At 40.1% G+C, this 18055-nt stretch overlaps 1 protein-coding gene across 3 annotated transcripts in view; it reads right to left on the minus strand.

Annotated features, from left to right (window-relative positions):
• Positions 1-18055, minus strand: part of LOC122562633 (ABC transporter B family member 1-like) — a 174603-nt gene that overhangs the window by 93607 nt on the left and 62941 nt on the right. For all 3 annotated transcript variants that reach the window (XM_043715648.1, XM_043715646.1, XM_043715645.1), the window contains 3 exons: positions 16846-16936; positions 6575-6742; positions 5846-5907 (listed from right to left, as the gene is read on the minus strand). In XM_043715648.1, the coding sequence (XP_043571583.1) occupies positions 5846-5907; positions 6575-6742; positions 16846-16936 (321 nt within the window). The remainder of the gene's footprint in view (positions 1-5845; positions 5908-6574; positions 6743-16845; positions 16937-18055) is intronic.

Below are 18055 nucleotides of genomic sequence, written 5' to 3' on the forward strand. Positions count from 1 at the left end.
AGGGCAACTAGGAATAGGCATCACAATACCAGCTTCCAATAGTCAACTACATCCAAAGGTCAAATGTAACAGACTTGATCAAAAAAAAAGTGAAATGATCATTCTTTGCACTGAAATGTTCCCTTCAAAACTATAGACACTCAACCGAAATCTGTTAAAATGGAACTAAAGGACTACCTTATTTCCTTCCCGTTGGCCATTTAACTGAAGTTACATCCTGCGTTTTACTGCTACTCAGAGCAAATACTTAGAAGTGTGGCATCAGTAAGTGCATATATACAAAATTTTCTGATGCCACACAAGGGTAGTGCTGAGTCAGAATAACAAAGGAGAGATTTCAGTGGGGTGATGGAAGGAGATTGAGGGAAAAAAAGATGTGGATATGTTAAGTTAAGAAACTGAGACAGACAGGAATCCAACAATTCCCAAAGACTGGAGAGCAGATGACAGTTATGTTGGAAATTTTGGAGGTTTTGCAAAGTGGAAGAGGGAATGCCAGTGAATTATACTTCATGGTTGGTTTGGAGGGAAGAGTCAGTTTGACAGTCAGCCAATTGTAGGAGTCCCAACCTGTGAAGGTAAGCTGCATGAGGCAGGGTCGCACTGAAATTCCTGCCAGCCCACAACTACAATTAGGATACTTTCTTATCTTCACTGAAAAGTAGGATTCCAAACTGCCATGTATTAACAATTTTTAAGTCGGATGTGGGAGTTTAGGGAAGAGTTTACATGCTACTGAGGATTATATCTGGCATAAACGCCATTGGTTGAGAATCTAATCAGATCGAATGGATCGGTTGGACTGACAGTTAGAGGCAATGAGGAATTTACAACAGCTAGAGGGTCTGATGGAGTTATAGGAAGGGAGAAAGGTTGCAGATATAGTCACATAGATGGGTTAACTCCAGGAAAGGTAAGAGAGGTAGGCAGATAGTGCAGGAGTCTTCTGTAGCCATCCCCATTTCAAACAAGTATGCCGTTTGGAAAATGTAGGGGGTGATGGATTATTAGGGGAATGCAGGACAAACAGCCATGTTTCTGGTATTGAGGCTGGCTCTAATGCAACAAGGGGTATGTTGGGTTCCAACAAATCGATTGTGTTAGGGGACTCTCCAGTCCGAGGCGCACAGACGTTTCTGTAGCCTGCAGCAAAAAAAAACAAAAGGGTGTGTTGCCTCCCTGGTGCCAGGGAGCCCTGGTGCCTGGTGCCTTCCTGAAGAAGGGCTTATGCCCGAAACGTCGATTCTCCTGTTCCCTGGATGCTGCCTGACCTGCTGCGCTTTTCCAGCAACACATTTCCAGCTCTGATCTCCAGCATCTGCAGACCTCACTTTCTCCTCCCTGGTGCCAGGATCAAGGATAACTCAGAGGGTACAGAATGTTCTCAAGGGGGGAAAAGGAGGTCATTGTACATATAGGAAACAGCAATTTAGGAAGAGAAAAGGATGAGATTCTGAAGGGATAACAGAGAGTTAAGCAGGAATTTAAAAAGGAGGTCCTCAAACTGGTAGTATCTGGATGACTCTTGGTGCTACGAGCTATTGAGGGTAGGAATAGGAGGATAGAGCAAATGCATGCATGGCTGAGGAGCTAGTATATGGGAGAAGGATTCACATTTTTGGATCATCAGAATCTCTTCTGGGATAGAAGTGACATGTACAAGGAGGACGGATTGCACCTGATTTGGAGGAGGAATTAATATACTGGGCAGGGAGATTCGTTAGAGTTGCTTGGGAGGATTTAAACTAGTAAGGGGTGTGTGTCTGTGTAACCCAGGGAGAAAGTGAAGCAAGGAAATCAATCTGAGACTGGTTAAGTTGAGAAAGGAAGCAAGTCAATCAGTCATGGCAGGCAGGAAGAGAGCAGAGAACAAGGTAGGACTGATAAATTAAACTGCATTTATTTAAATACAAGAGGCCTAACAGGGAAGGCAGATGAACTCAGGGATGGGACTGGGATATCACAGCAACCACTGAAACGTGACTCAGGAACGGACAGGACTGGCAGCTTAATGTTTCAGGATACAAATGCTACAGGAACGACAGAAAGGGAGGCAAGAGAGATGGGGGAGTGGCGTTTTTGATAATGGATAGCATTACAGCTGTACTGAGGAAGGATATTCCTGGAAACACATCCAGGGAAGTTATTTGGGTGGAACTGAGAAATAAGAAAGGGAGGGTCACTTTATTGGGATTCCATTATAGACCCCCTAATAGTCAGAGGGAAATTGAGAAACAAATTTGTAAGGAGATCTCAGGTTATCTGTAAGAAGAATAGGGTGGTTATGGTAGGGGATTTTAACTTTCCAAACAGAGACTGGGACTGCCATAATGTTAAGAGTTTAGATGAAGGGGAATTTGCAAGGTTTGTAGCTCAGGTTGAGGTTTAGGGTGTAGGTTTGCTCGCTGAGCTGTAGGTTTGATATCCAGACGTTTCATTACCTGGCTAGGTATCATCAGTGGCGACCTCCAAGTGAAGCAAAGCTGTTGTCTCCTGCTTTCTATTGAAAGGTTTGTCCTGGATGGGGTTCCTGGGGTTTGTGGTGATGTCATTTCCTGTTCATTTTCTGAGGGGTTGATAGATGGTATCTAGATCTGTGTGTTTGTTAATGGCGTTGTGGTTGGAGTGCCAGGCCTCTAGGAATTCTCTGGCATGTCTTTGCTTAGCCTGTCGCAGGATAGATGTGCTGTCCCATACAAACCCACCAACACTCTCAAACCTAAAAGACCCAGTATAACCCATGGACAAAACCAACGCCGTCTATAAAATTCCATGCAAGGACTGCCACAAACACTATGTAGGACAAACAGGAAGAAAGTTAGCCACCAGGATACACGAACACCAGCTAGCCACAAAAAGACACGACCCTCTCTCCCTTGTAGCCCTACATACGGAGGAAACCAAAACACCATTTCGACTGGGACAACACATTTATCCTGGGACAGGCTAAGCAAAGACATGCCAGAGAATTCCTAGAGGCCTAGCACTCCAACCACAACGCCATTAACAAACACAGATCTAGATACCATCTATCAACCCCTCAGAAAACGAACAGGAAGTGACATCACCACAAACCTCAGGAACCCCATCCAGGACAAACATATAAATAGAAAGGAGGAAACAACAGCTTCACTTCATTTGGAGGTCGCCACTGATGATGTTCCTTAGCCAGGTAATGAAACGTATGGATATCAAACCTACAGCTCAGCGAGCAAACCTACAACCCTGAAGAGGAATTTGTTAAGTGTGTACAAATAAATTTCTCATTCAGTATGTGGATGTAGAGAAGGTGCAAAACTTGACCTACTCTTGGGAAATAAAGCAGGGCAGGTGACTGGCATGTCAGTGGGGGGGGGGGGGGGGGGGGGGCACTTTGGGGCCAGCGACCATAATTCTATTAGTTTTAAAATAGTGATGGAAAAGGATAGATCAAATCTAATAATTGAAGTTCTAAATTGGAGAAAGGCCAATTTTGATGGTATCATACATGAACTCTCAAAAGCTGATTGGGGCAGATGTTCACAGGTAGAGGGATAGCTGGAAAACGGGAAGCTTTCAGAAATGAGATGAGAGTCCAGAGAAAGTATATCCTAGTTAGGGTGAAAGGAAAGGCTGGTTGGTGTAGGGAATGCCGGATGACAAGAGAAATTGAGGGCTTGGTTAAGAAAAAGAAGGAAGCATATGTCAGGTACAGACAGGATAGATTGAGTGAATCCTTAGGAGAGTATAAAGGCAGGAGGAATATACTTATGAGGGAAATCAAGAGGCAAAAAGGGGACATGAGACACTTTTGGCAAATAGAGTGAAGGAGAATCCAAAGGGTTTTTACAAATACATTAAGGACAAAAGAGTAATTAGGGAGAGAAGAGGGCCCCTCAAAGATCAGCAAGGCAGCATTTGTGTGGAGCCGCAGGATCTGGGGGAGATACTAAACAAGTATTTTGCATCAGTATTTACTGTGGAGAAGGACATAGAAGATATAGAATGAGTGGATATCGAGGGTGACATCTTGCAAAATGCCCAGATTACAGAGGAGGAAGTGCTGGATGTCTTGAAACGGTTAAAAGGATAAGTCCCCAGGACCTGATCAGGTGTACCCAAGAACTCTGTGGGAAGCTAGAGAAGTGATTGCTGGGCCTCTTGCTGAGATACTTGAATCAACGATAGTCACAGGTGAGGTGCCGGAAGACTGGAGGTTGGCAAACATGGTGTCACTATTTAAGAAGGATGATAAGGACAAGCCAGGGAACTATGTACCGGTGAGCCCGATGTCAGTGATGAGCAAGTGTATGGAGGGAATTCTGAGGGACAGGAGGTACATGTATTTGGAAAGACAATGACTGATTAGGGATAGTCAGCATGGCTTTGTGCGTGGGAAATCATATCTCACAAGCTTGATGGAGCTTTTTGAAGGAGTAACAAAGAGGATTGATCAGTGCAGAGTGGTAGACGTGATCTATATGTAAGGCGTGCAACAAGATTCCCCATGGGATACTGGATGGTAACGTTAGATCTCATAGAATTCAGGGAGAACCAGCCATTTGGATACAGAACTGGCTCAAAAGGTAGAAACAGAGTGGCGATGGAGGATTGTTTTTCAGACTGGAGGCCTATGACCAGTGGAGTGCCACAAGGTTTGGTGCTGGGTACACTACCTTTCATCATTTACATAAATGATTTGGATATGAACATAGGAGGTATAATCAGTAACTTTGCAGATGACACCAAAATGAGAGGTGTTGTGGACAGAAAAGAAGGTTACCTCACATTACAATGGAATCTTGATCAGATGGGCCAATGGGCTGAGAAGTGGCAGATGGGAGTTTAATTTAGCTAAGTATCAGGTGCTGCATTTTGGGAAAGCAAATCTTAGCAGGACTTATACACTTAATGGTAAGGTCCTAGGGAGTGTTGCTGAACAAAGAGACCTTGGAATGCTGGTTCATATTTCCTGAAAATGGAGTCGCAGGTAGATAGAATAGTGAAGGTGGTGTTTGGTATGCTTTCATTATTGGTCAGAAAATTGAGTATAGGTGTTGGGAGGTCATGTTGCAGCTGTACAGGACATTGGTTAGGCTACTTTGGAATATTGCATGTAATTCTGGTCCTCTTCCTATCGGAAAGATGTTGCGAGATTTCAAAGGGTTCAGAAAAGATTTACAAGGATGTTGCCAGGGTTGGAGGATTTGATCTATAGGAATAGGCTGGGGCTGTTTTTCCTGGAGCGTCAGAGGCTTAGGGGTAACCTTATAGAGGTTTATAAAATCATCAGGGGCATGGATAGGGTAAATAGACAAGGTCTTTTCCCTGGCTGGGGGAATCCAGAACTAGAGGGCATAGGTTTAGGATGAGAGGGAGAAATATATAAGAGACTTAAGGGACAACGTTTTCATGCAGAGAGAGGTGCGTGTGGGGAATGGGCTGCCAGAGGAAGCGGTGCACGCTAGTACATTTGCACCATTTAAAAGGCATCTGGATGGGTATATGAATAGGAAGTGTTTGGAGGGATATGGGCCAGGTGGGATAGGTTGGGGTGGGTTATTTGGTCGGCATGAATGGGTTGGACTGAAGGGTCTGTTTCCGTGCTGTACATCTCTATGACTCTAAGTGAACAAAAATGGAGGCATGCAGACTCATTTGAAGATGAATAACCACTGACCTCCGAATTTCCTCCACCCCCAACCCAGCACCAAAGTTACATGCCTCAGTTTTTAAAAAAAAAGTGGGCGTGTTTCTCCTTTTAGAATTTTTACCTTCCTGTCACTGGGGAAAAAATCCTCCTCTGCAATCCTGTTAGCTCTGGAACGGTTATCCTGTAGTTGGATATTTATTAAAAAATACTAACCTTCAAAACTTGGGATGCCTGCCTTGTTGGGTATGCAAAGCTCACTTTCTGGAACTCAAGTCCTGAAGTAAGAAAATTACTTTATCATAAAGGTAGCAATGGAAATTTCAAATATTTTCATTCCCCTTTCTTAAAATTTACATTTTTGATATTCTACAAGAGTCTTTTTTGTGCCAGGGCAATGACATAGCCATGAAAGCCAAGATATAAACAAGCTTCTCAGTTGAACAAAGAAATAAAGGAATTTTTCCTTCATTCAATAACTCCTGAACTGGTCATAAGTTTACTGTGACAAAGTCAAATTCTGTTTTATCTTGCATTTATCGGAATCTGAGATGGGAGTGTATTTTGGAAGGTTTCAGTTAACAATTCTACTCATTTATTAATACTATGAGTATTATGAGAAATGAATGAGTGTCATTCTGTTTTTATAACATGAAATTTGGCAATTTAAAACAATGGCTTTGAAAAGTTGAGGGTGGGGGGGGTGGGGTGCAGGGTGAGGAATGAGTCCTTACTTTTCATTCCCTGGAATAGTGAAATGAACCATCAAAACTTCTCAAGCCAATGGCCTTACACAGAGGTAACCTCATTTTACCAGGGATTTTCCCAAATACAAAATATCATGAGTTTGTCCCTTGCAAAATTTTTCATTGATATTAATTATTTAAGAGCATTTGAAACTTTTGGAGAAGCTGAACGAGGTTGAATATATAAAAACCTACTTACTGCCTTCAAGAGAAGCAAAACGATTCCCACCCACATGGGGAATTTTTGGCTTACGATCCAAGAGCTCAAAAATACGGATAGACGCTCCAACAGCTTGCATGAAGTCACCGTAAAGAGACGCTAACATTCCAAATGCCATTGCAACATTAATGGAATATACCATAAAGGCTATTGTAAAAACAGAAGAAAATTATAATTTGCTTTACGTGAAACAGAAGAGCAAATGAAGTTTGTCTTTGAATACAAAGTCTCACCATACATTTTTACTCCTCCAGCTAGTTTAGTAACTTAGATTAAATGATTAGTTAATTTATTATTTTCAGACATTCAACACTTGCAAAATTATTCCCTTGTCTTTGATAGGATTTTAAAAGTTAATATTAGAAAGTGGAAATGGTTTCCTTACTAAACAGAATATTAAGTCATCGAACATATACTTTGAAACCTCCCCCACCCAAAATGAAAAACCATCTCCAACCAAAATTGGAAAAACACCAAAAAGGTTAGTTATACAGTCACAGAATCAGACAGCATTGGAAATTGACCCCTTGGTCCAACTAGTCTGCACCAACTAGACATCACAAACTGACGTAGTCAGATTTGCCAGCATTTGGCCCATATCCCTCAAAACTTTCCTACTCATTCATTAAAAGTGTCCAAATGTTTGCATCAGTTAACATCAAAGAAACTAACATAAAATTTATCCATCTCCCATTAGTTTGCAACCTTGACAGTGAGCAGACATTTTCATTGACTGGGCAGTTAACTGCTGCAATGAGTCAACAATGATTTTTGGTGAGTGACTGGTACCTTTAATGTGACTCTGTAGTTATGATGAATTTTGTTGGTGAGGCGAGCACTTGTGGTTGATGCTCTTAGTTCTGAAGCAGCTACAATTTCAGGAAGGATTAATTGGGAATTTTTGTGTCAATAAATCAACTGCTCCAGTACCAACTGATTTAACCCACACGGACAGAGGGATAGAGGTTTGATGGACCAGATTGATGCAGATATTGTAGTAGGAAGCTACACATTCAAAATTGAGATTTGCAACCAGAAGCATAATTTGAGAATCTTGATCAATTAATAACCATTATTTCCAGTAAGATCCCCACATTATGGTGACATTCTAGGTTACACTGTACTCTGAACATTCCTCCCGTTTAAACCAATACTATTTATTTAATTTCATATAAAAAATGTATTGAAATATGTTGAGATTTTAAATGATCTTAATGATTGAGGGGTTGGCGCTTCACGAAAATAATGCAATCTGTGCTCAATGCATTAGACTGAAAATATATACAATGAAGTTAAAACTAAAGGAGTTCAAAATGCTTCAAAAGTGGCAGCTAATAAATAATGTTCAAAGATCCCCAAATTGCAATGTTTTGGTACATGGCAAGATTATAATTGAAAATAAGCACTGACAATTCCTGCAATTACTTCACATGTGGGTAAATGAAACATAACCATTATGCAATAAGAGATTTGCTTATACTAGAAAAACAGATTTCAAAATTACTTACAAACTAAGATCAAAATAATCGACACACCAGTATTATTCTTCATGCTGATTATACTTTGTTTCTCAGCTGCCGAATTCTAGTTTATGGAGCAAATATCCTTACAGGACATTGGTTAGGCCACTGTTGGAATATTGCGTGCAATTCTGGTCTCCTTCCTATTGGAAAGATGTTGTGAAACTTGAAAGGGTTCAGAAAAGATTTACAAGGATGTTGCCAGGGTTGGAGGATTTGAGCTTCAGGGAGAGGTTGAACAGGCTGGGGCTGTTTTTCCTGGAACATTGGAGGCTGAGGGGTGACCTTATAGAGAGGTTTACAAAATTATGAGGGGCATGGATAGGATAAATAGACAAAGTCTTTTCTCTGGGGTTGGGGAGTATGGCAGGTGGGACTAGATTGGGGTTGGGATATCTGGTCGGCATGGACGGGTTGGACCGAAGGGTCTTTCCATGCTGTACATTTCTATGACTAAGTAAATTTTTGGACAGTCTAAACTTTCCCCAAATCACTTGGTCAGATCTGGGTGAGGCAGTCATTCCTGATAACCAAGTCTTCAGGTAAATAATTAAAACTGTTTTTCCAAGTTATTACATTTAACTGGCTTCCACTATACATGACTGAACTGAGTAATGCTTTGGCAAAGCATTTAAATCTTATGCTTTTAATACCGTACTTTAGCTTGCTATTTCTGATAATAAAAATTATATTCATAGCTGCATTCATTTTCAGGATTTAATTCAAACATATTTACAAATCATGCAAAATTATAACTCAGAAAGAAGTGTCCTGTATCTCCTGAGCAAAGATTAGAGTTAAATAGAGACAAATCAAAATGTGAATCGATACCTGAAAAACTGTATTCTACTTACAAAACCAATGATATGCCATTGTTGGAGTACAAGTTATACTTCACTAAGATGAGGGCTATCCTCATCTGTTCTCTATAGAAAACCTTCAGATTCCAAACTTTCCTTTGGTAGTAGAGACTCTTCTTTAGTTTGTTAAAAGATTTGTGATTTTTACAAGTGCATAAAACACACCATGTCAAAGAACATGACAGTTAAGCTTTCTTTTAAAAGGTACAATGAATAACCTTAGTTATTCAGTTTAAGTGCAATGAATTGTGAAGATTTTGGTATTTGCCGACTATCCAGTTCAGCAGCAGTGCTCTGTATTTGGAAGACTCACCATTTTCCTCTCAAAGCACTAGCACCATCTGGATATTCATCCTGTTTGATCATTTTAGGAACTTGCTATGTGCTAATTGCTGACAGCATTTGTTGATGTAGGAACATGAATACATATTAAAATGACCACATTTGCTAGATGAAGAACCACATATATAACTGCAAAATCACCATCAGTTTATGACTAATTCTGTGGTTGTTATAGTAGGCTATTGCAGAGAGGGACTCATCTAATCCCTGTGATTTCACTTGTATTTATGACTGTTTAGTTTGAACATTTGGCACGAAAACTTTCATTTTATGATAAAACTGTTTAAGACAATGAGAAATCTTACCAAAGCTTATGGCATCAGTATGTTACTGTAACACTCATTCTTCAACTGACGTGCAATTGTTTATTACAGTCTTTTCATTACAATTTAACTAATCCTGAACTCCTAACTAATTCTTACAATATAAGGGGAAAGAAAAGCACTATTTGAGTTTGTTACGTGACTTGTTTCTGGATTCAATGTTAAATTTTCATGAAAGGCATGTGTGTATTTGCATGAAACTTTGCATGGTCAGATGGCTATCGGCCACCATCTTGAATGGTAGCTTGCACTGGGGACACATACCTAATTTAAAAATAATTCATGAAAAGCCAGGGAACTGTAAACCAGTGAGCATGACATTGTGGTGGGCAAGTTGTTGGAGGGAATCCGGAGGGGCAAGATTTACATGCATTTAGAAAGGCAAGGACTGATTAGGGATAGTCAACAAAGCTTTTTGCATGGGAAATAACGTCTCACAAACTTGATTAAGTTTTTTGAAGTAGTAACGAAGAGGATTGATGAGGGCAGAGTGGTGGACATGATCTCATGTGGACTTCAGGAAAGCATTTGACAAGGTTTCTCATGGGAGACTGGTTAGCAAGGTTAGATCTCATGGAATACAGGGAGAACTAGCCCATTTGGATACAGAACTGGTTCAAAGTAGAAGACAGAGGGTGGTGGTGGATGGTTGTTTTTCAGACTGGAGGCCTGTGACCAGTGGAGTGCCACAAGGATCAGTGCTGGGTCCACTATTTTTCATCATTTATATAAATAATTTGGATGCGAGCATAAGAGGTATAGTTAGTAAGTTTGTAGATGACACCAAAATTGGAGATGAAGTGGACAGTGAAAAAGGTCACCTCAGAATACAAAAGGATCTTGATCAGATCGGTCACTTAGGAGTGGCAGATGGCATTTAATATTGATAAATGTGTGGGGCTGCATTTTGGAAAGGCAATTCGGAGCAGGAGGTATACACTTAATGGTAAGGTCTGGACAGCGTTGCTGAACAAAGAGACCTTGGAATGCAGGTTCTCAATTCCTTGAAAGTGGAGACACAAGTAGATAGGATAGTGAAGGTGGCGTTTGGTATGCTTTCTTTAATTGGACAGAGCATGGAGTACAGGTGTTGGGAGGCCATGTTGCGGCTGTACAGGACATTGATCATGGGCGGTATGGTGGCTCAGCAGTTGGCACTGCTGCCTCACAGCACAAGGGTCCTGGGTTCGATTCCTGCCTGTCTGTGTGGAGTTTGTACGTTCTCCCTGTGCCTGCGTGGGTTTCCTCTGGGTGCTCCAGTTTCCTCCCACAATCCAAAGATGTGCAGGTCAGGTGAATTGGCCATGCTAAATTGCCCACAGTGTTAGGTGTGTTATTCACGGGTAAATATAGGATAGGGGAATGGGTTTGGGTGGGTTTCTCTTCGGAGGGGTGGTGTGGACTTCTTGGGCCAAACGGCCTGTTTCCACACTGTAGGGAATCGAAACTAATCTGCAGAGAATCGAATCGAAATCAAAACTGATTAGGCCACTTTTGGAATATTGCGTGCAGTTCTGGTCTCCCTCCTATCGGAAGGATGTTGGGAAACTTGAAAGGGTTCAGAAAAGATTTACAAGGATGTTGCAAGGTTTGGAGGGCTTGACCTGTAGCGAGAGGCTGAATAGGCTGGGGTGATTTTCCCTGGAGCATCAGAGGCCGAGGGATGACCTTCCAGAGTTTTATAATATGAGGGGCATGGATGGGGTAAACAGACAAGGTCTCTTCCCAGGGGTGGGGTTAGTCCAGAATGGATGGGTAAATGAATAGGAAGAGTTTGGAGGGATATGGGCCAAGTGCTGACAAATGCGTCAAGATTAGGTTAGGATATTGGGTCAGCATTGATGAGTTAGTCCAAAGGGTCTGTTTCCGTGCTGTACATCTCTATTAATCTATATATGTTGCCAAGAGAAGATGGATTTTGTTTCCCCCTTATAGCTGAAATTGGCAACAACTCTAACGATATATTAGATGACCAAGGGAAGTTGAAATGTGCTATTTTAAAATGCTGACATTGCTGACTCCACTTGATAGTGTCATTTAAAAGGAAAACAAAAAATCAGACAGACTCTCCTCCATTCACGTTTTGCATATGAACTATGTCACAAGGAAACGGCTACTCCATATTAATGAATATCACTAGAAAATTGTTTGTACATATCAGTTTAGAATTGAATTCACACTTAAGATTCTTGGAGCTGGAGTTCTCCATTAATATAAAAGCAAAATATTGCAAATAATGGACATCTTAAATAAAAATAAATTCCAGGAATACTCAACAGACAGTGAAGACAGAGAGAGTAAAACAGTTAATGTTTTGGGACTAGGGACAGATGTATGAAATATATCAAAAGCAAATGCTGGTGATAGGGTGGAAGACAGGGGAGATTAAATAACAAAATAGGGATGATGGCTCAAAGCATAGACAATAGTCAAAATACAAGAAAAGAAATAAAAAATAGATCTAGAATTAAAACAAATAACAGAATTGTCAGAAATGATTTCTTACACCAAGATGATCAAAGTAAACTTGAGAAACAGCACCTCATCTTTTGATTAGATACTATATAGCCTTCTGGACTGAACACGGAGTTCAACAAATTCAGATCATAAGCAATACACTCTTGTTTCAAATGGCAGCTGCTAGCAATGATTTTCCTGTAAGGCTACTGGCAACCCAGCTTATGTTTCTGATGGTTTACATTTTGATCAATGCAGCTCAATGATTCAAGCAGCAAACAGCACAACTGCCTCCGATGACTAGTTATAGGTTTGAGATCAAGATGGACAAATGGAGGGACAACTACTTTCAAGCTGGGAAATCTATCGTACTAGTTTATATTTGAGATTAAGGAACAAGACAGAAGCATTCAAAATCTTTAAGAAATGGAAGGGGAGATAGAAACAAAATCAAAATCATACAGTCTGAAAACAGAAAATTCTGGAAATAGGAACTTTGGCGGTATCTGTGGAGAAAGAAACAATTAATATTTCAGGATACAGCTTTTTTGTCAGATTGAATCCATGAAAGCTGCCTGGTTCGGAGGCGGAGATTTCAGATAAGCTAAACAATGGCTAAAAGAAAGGGGAATTAAAAATTGGAACATCAAGTGCACACAGGATTATGACAACCATTCTATTGAAGGTTAAGTATCTATGCAAGCTTTCTGAATTTATTTACATCTTGAAACAATGACTTACTTCAATGAATATTTCCTGAATTACTAGAGCATTTTAGCACAGGCAAGTGTTACTAATGACAGGGTGGTTTTGTCACTCATTCTAATTTGTGTTTCTTTCCATACAGCAAACAGGTCACATAAGAAGTACACTTAGTAAGTTTGCAGATGACACCAAAATTAGAGGTGTAGTGGACAGCGAAGAGAGTTACCTCAGATGACAACAGGATCTGGACCAGATGGGCCAATGGGCTGAGAAGTGGCAGATGGAGTTTAATTCAGATAAATGTGACGCGCTGCATTTTGGAAAGCAAATCTTAGCAGGACTTATACACTTAATGGTAAGGTCTTAGGGAGTGTTGCTGAACAAAGAGACCTTGGAGTGCAGGTTCATAGCTCCTTGAAAGTTTCCCTGGAGCGTTAGAGGCTGAGGGGTGACCTTATAGAGGTTTACAAAATTATGAGGGGCATGAATAGGGGAAATAGACAAAGTCTTTTCCCTGGGGTCGGGGAGTCCAGAACTAGAGGGTTTAGGGTGAGAAGGGAAAGATATAAAAGAGACCTAAGGGGCAACTATTTCATGCAGAGGGTGGTATGTGTATGGAATGAGCTGCCAGAGGATGTGGTGGAGGCTGGTATAATTGCAACATTTAACAGGCATTTGGATGGGTATATGAATAGGAAGGGTTTGGAGGGATATGGGCCGGGTGCTGGCAGGTGGGACTAGATTGGGTTGGGATATCTGGTCATCATGAATGGGTTGGACCGAAGGGTCTGTACATCTCTATGACTAGGAAGACAAAGGGTGAAAGCACTGAATAGTTTTTGAGGTTGCTTCATAACTTTAAGAAAAGGTGTTATGAAATTTAGCAGAGGGCCTGGAATATTGCAACAGTCAAGAGTATAGTTAACAGAAAAACTCTAATCTTTGTTTTAGCAACTAAAGTTGAAACACATTTATGTTAACTTTGACAAGTTTTCAAGTTTTGTAAACCTGGTCAGTGCACACTGATGAAATTCAATAGCATATCTTCAAAACATCACATTTTTTTCTGTACAAGACAACTGATCTGTTTGACTTGAGGTTAGGTTTGATTCAAATCACTCATCTTTCTAAGGCATGTATTTACACTAAATCTGTAATAACTGTCACTGCTCAAAAACAGAATGTCTAATTTCATAAGGTTAAATCAACACGAGAGTTTCTGAATGAAGATATCAATTCAATAAAAAGTCACATCTCAATGATTACTGCAGCAGTTCTTTACAATTTTCAAATTGCAATCTTTAGATTATGATCAAACGATGCACTGAAAAGGTAGTTTAAGTATAAACATCAATTATTCACAAGGCTTGAAAATGCCTATTGCCATTTTGCATGCAATATTTATCAAATAGATATTTCAATTACACATTAGGTTTTCATTCAATTAATTTTTCATTATAACTTTACAAAACTAAAGTAAAAATACAGCGCTGAATACATTCAGTCAATCTGGCAGCATCAGTAGAAAGAGAAACAGAGTTAACATCGAGTCCAATGACTCTTCTTTGGAACAGAAGAAATGTTTACTTAATACAGATATTGTCAATTGTCTTTAAATATGTGCCCAATAAAAAAAACCTTTAATTTTCAATGACTTCAAAAATATGGATTTTCATCAATGTAAACCTTAACCACAATGATTTTGTTAGCACTACACTATTTGTGGTGAAAGCTTCCAAATAGTAACCAATGCGAATTGTACTTAAAAATTACCAGTTAGAATTTAGCATGTTCCACTTAAAATATTGAACATGAACAGCTACTTAACAGAAAGTCACTGGGTTATCAAAAAGAACTTGATCATATTAAAAAAAAAACTTACAAATTGAAAATGACTCACAATCCAATGGAATCATAGTAATCCTAAATATGCACACATTTGCTTGTATCAACTAGGAGAAAGTGACGACTGCAGATGCTGGAGATCAGAGTCAAGAGTGTGGCGCTGGCACTGGAAAAGCACAGCAGGTCAGGCAACATCTGAGTAGCAGGTGAATTGTTGTTTCTGGCTTCATCGTCTATACTCCTGCTTCTCGGATGCTGCCTGACCTGCTGTGCTTTTCCAGCACCACACTCTCGACTTTGCTTGTATCAAGCCACTTTCTGCCATTTACATATTACAAAACAACCACCACCAACCATCATCCTTCTTTCTTAATTGCTGTGTTCTAAGTATGCATTGGCAGTTTCCTTTAGAAATATGGATATTCGCATTAATACTGGAATTTTAAAAATTAGCATAGAACATGTGACTTTAAAATGTGGAGTAAATTACATCAGTGCCCCATTGTAGAATTGTTCACTGACCTCTAAAGTAGGTTCAAAATTTCAACATTTAACATCTGCACAATTCTTATCCTTTTCCACAATGCCTTTGAAACTTAGAGTCACTGTCACCAAATGCTTGCAGACAAGGGCAGACAATGTATGGGAACATAACCCACTTGCAAGTTCTCTTCAAGGCTGACACCTTTCCCCAACAGTTGCTTGGCCAAGATCATGGAACACCCTCCTTAATAGCACTGCAGGTATACCTGCACTCCATGGACTGCAGCAGTTCAAGATGACAGCTCACCACCACCTTCTCAAGGTAATTAGGGGTGGACAATAAATGCTGGTCTACCACATTCCATGAACAAAAAAACAAAATGTGGAGGCAATTAGTGCGCACCCTGTACACAATACCACTAGGGTCAACTTGATTTAAAAGGGTGATTAATAAAACAGCTTTTGGTGGGGGAGATTGGGGAAGCGTGGGAGGGTGATGCAGTGCAACTTTTCACACTGTAGTAGTGTGACCAATTTTTAATATCCACTTTATGAAGGCATAAGAAAGGGCACAGAATATATTGACAAGAATAGCTCTAGAGATGTCATATTTTAGCACTGAAAACAATTTAGAGAAACTGGTATTGTTCTCCTCAGAGAAGAGATGGTTGAGAGATAAATTGATAAAGATGCCCATAAATATAGGAACTGTAGTCAATAGATAGGAAGAAACTGTTCCCCATTGGGGGAAGAATCAAGAACCAGAGGACATTGATTGGCAAAAGCAACATCTTGAGGAAGAACCTCTTTGCACAGCAAATGGTTTGCATCTGAAATATACTCCGAGTGTGTGCTTGAGGTGCTTTCAGTTGTGGCTTTCAAATGGATACTGGTTAATTATCTGAAAAGGAAAAAAAGTGCAGTGCTGAAGGAATAAGGTGGAAGAGTGGAACTAGCCGAATTGTTCTTGCAAAGCACTGGCAGAAACAGGATCGACTGATGTTTGTAGCACAGAAGAAGTTTATTAATAAAGTAGAACTTTTATTATAGGCTCTTATTTACCTTTATATTCAAGCCCTGAAATTACATATAGTACAACAGTACTCAAAGTGCAGAAATTAAAAGTATATTCAAAATTTATCTAATTCTTCTTGGGCTGCAAGATTGATTTATGTCAAATAGGAGATAGTACTTCCTGCTAAAAGTGACTGAGATGCAACCCAGAGGAAAGCTTGGCCCAATTAAAATTACAGTTGGTAGGATGTATGGATAATGGAGATTCCATTGTACCTACCTACCTGGGTCACAATGTGCAACAATTGTAATTCAGCATTGAATGAATGCAAAGGATATGCAAAGCTATTGATCACCAAGAAATATCACATTTGTCCTATGTTGCTTTATGAATATAAAACATAGTTAGAATGTTTCTTGAATTTGTTTCCTGTTACCTCTGCCTTCAAAGGCAGCATCAAAACAAATACAAGCTCAAGTCCATTTATGGAAGACATCTGTTGTCACCATTGGATCTTACATTAAGCCAGCAAGAAAACCTCAAAAAATGTCAAAATTCCATTGTGTTTTTCAGACTGCACAGCAGAGGATGGAATGGATGTATCATATTTTTCTGGAATCAATCACACACAACTACAGTCCAACTATCTTAACCAACTATCATTTGCATGGACTCAGCCTGAGTACATGCAGTCACTTACATGCCAGAGTTCCAAAAGAGATTCCAGATTTTCCATGCCTTCCATCATAGACCAGCTTTGCACCATACCACAACACAAGCACAATTGCACCCTGTGACAAGAAATCAGTCAGCATTACTATTTTGTGCAGATAGATGGAGCATTCAAGCAATGTACACCAGAAGCAAATATTTCAATACAACTGAAATTCTAAGACATCACTCATGAGCAACATTAATTTGTAATATTAACAAATCTGTTTTCTCATTCTGAGCATCTTTGGGTATGTTTATTCTCATCTTCAAGTTTCTTATATTGCTTTAATTTAGCTTAATAGCATAAATTTAGACTTAGCTCTCATTTCAGAGTTAACAATCAATATGCACGCATAATAGTTTGATCACTAACAATATAACTAGCAATAACAGTTTTTCTCATTTAAAAATCAAACACATTTGTATTACAGTGCACGAGCAGCACAGTCCGACTCTGTGCAAGGTCAGGAAGAATGACACAAAGCTAGCTGCAAAGTCCAAGTAGGTGCCAAAAGTGAAACAGAGGCAGTGATCCTAATCTTGATAGTCAAAGGTGAGGTGCCAGAAGACTGAAGGTTGGCAAACGTGGTGCCACTGTTTAAGAAGGACAGTAAAGACAAGCCAGGGAACTATAGACCAGTGAGCCTGACCTCGGTGGTGGGCAAGTTGTTGGCGGGAATCCTGAGGGACAGGATGTACATGTATTTGGAAAGGCAAGGACTGATTCAGGATAGTCAACATGGCTTTGTGCATGGGAAATCATGTCTCACAAACTTAAGTAAGTAACAAAGAGGATTGATGAGGGCAGAGCAGTAGATGTGATCTATATGAACTTCAGTAAGGTATTCAACAAGGTTCCCCATGGGAGACTGATTAGCAAGGTTAGATCTCACAGAATACACAGGGAGAACTAGCCACTTGGATAAAGAAATGGCTCAAAGGTAGAAGACAGAGGGTGGTGGTGGAGGGTTGTTTTTCAGACTGGAAGCCTGTGACCAGTGGAGTGCCACAAGGATCAGCACTGGGTCCTCTACTTTTTGTCGTTTACATAAATGATTTGGATGCAAGCATAAGAGGTACAGTTAGTAAGTTTGCAGATGACACCAAAATTGGAGGTGTAGTGGACAGCGAAGAGGGTTACCTCAGATTACAAGAAGATCTGGACCACTTGGGCCAATGGGCTGAGAAGTGGCAGA

The sequence above is a fragment of the Chiloscyllium plagiosum genome, chromosome 25 (assembly GCF_004010195.1).
Source record: "Chiloscyllium plagiosum isolate BGI_BamShark_2017 chromosome 25, ASM401019v2, whole genome shotgun sequence".
In the NCBI taxonomy this organism is placed as follows: Eukaryota; Metazoa; Chordata; class Chondrichthyes; order Orectolobiformes; family Hemiscylliidae; genus Chiloscyllium; species Chiloscyllium plagiosum.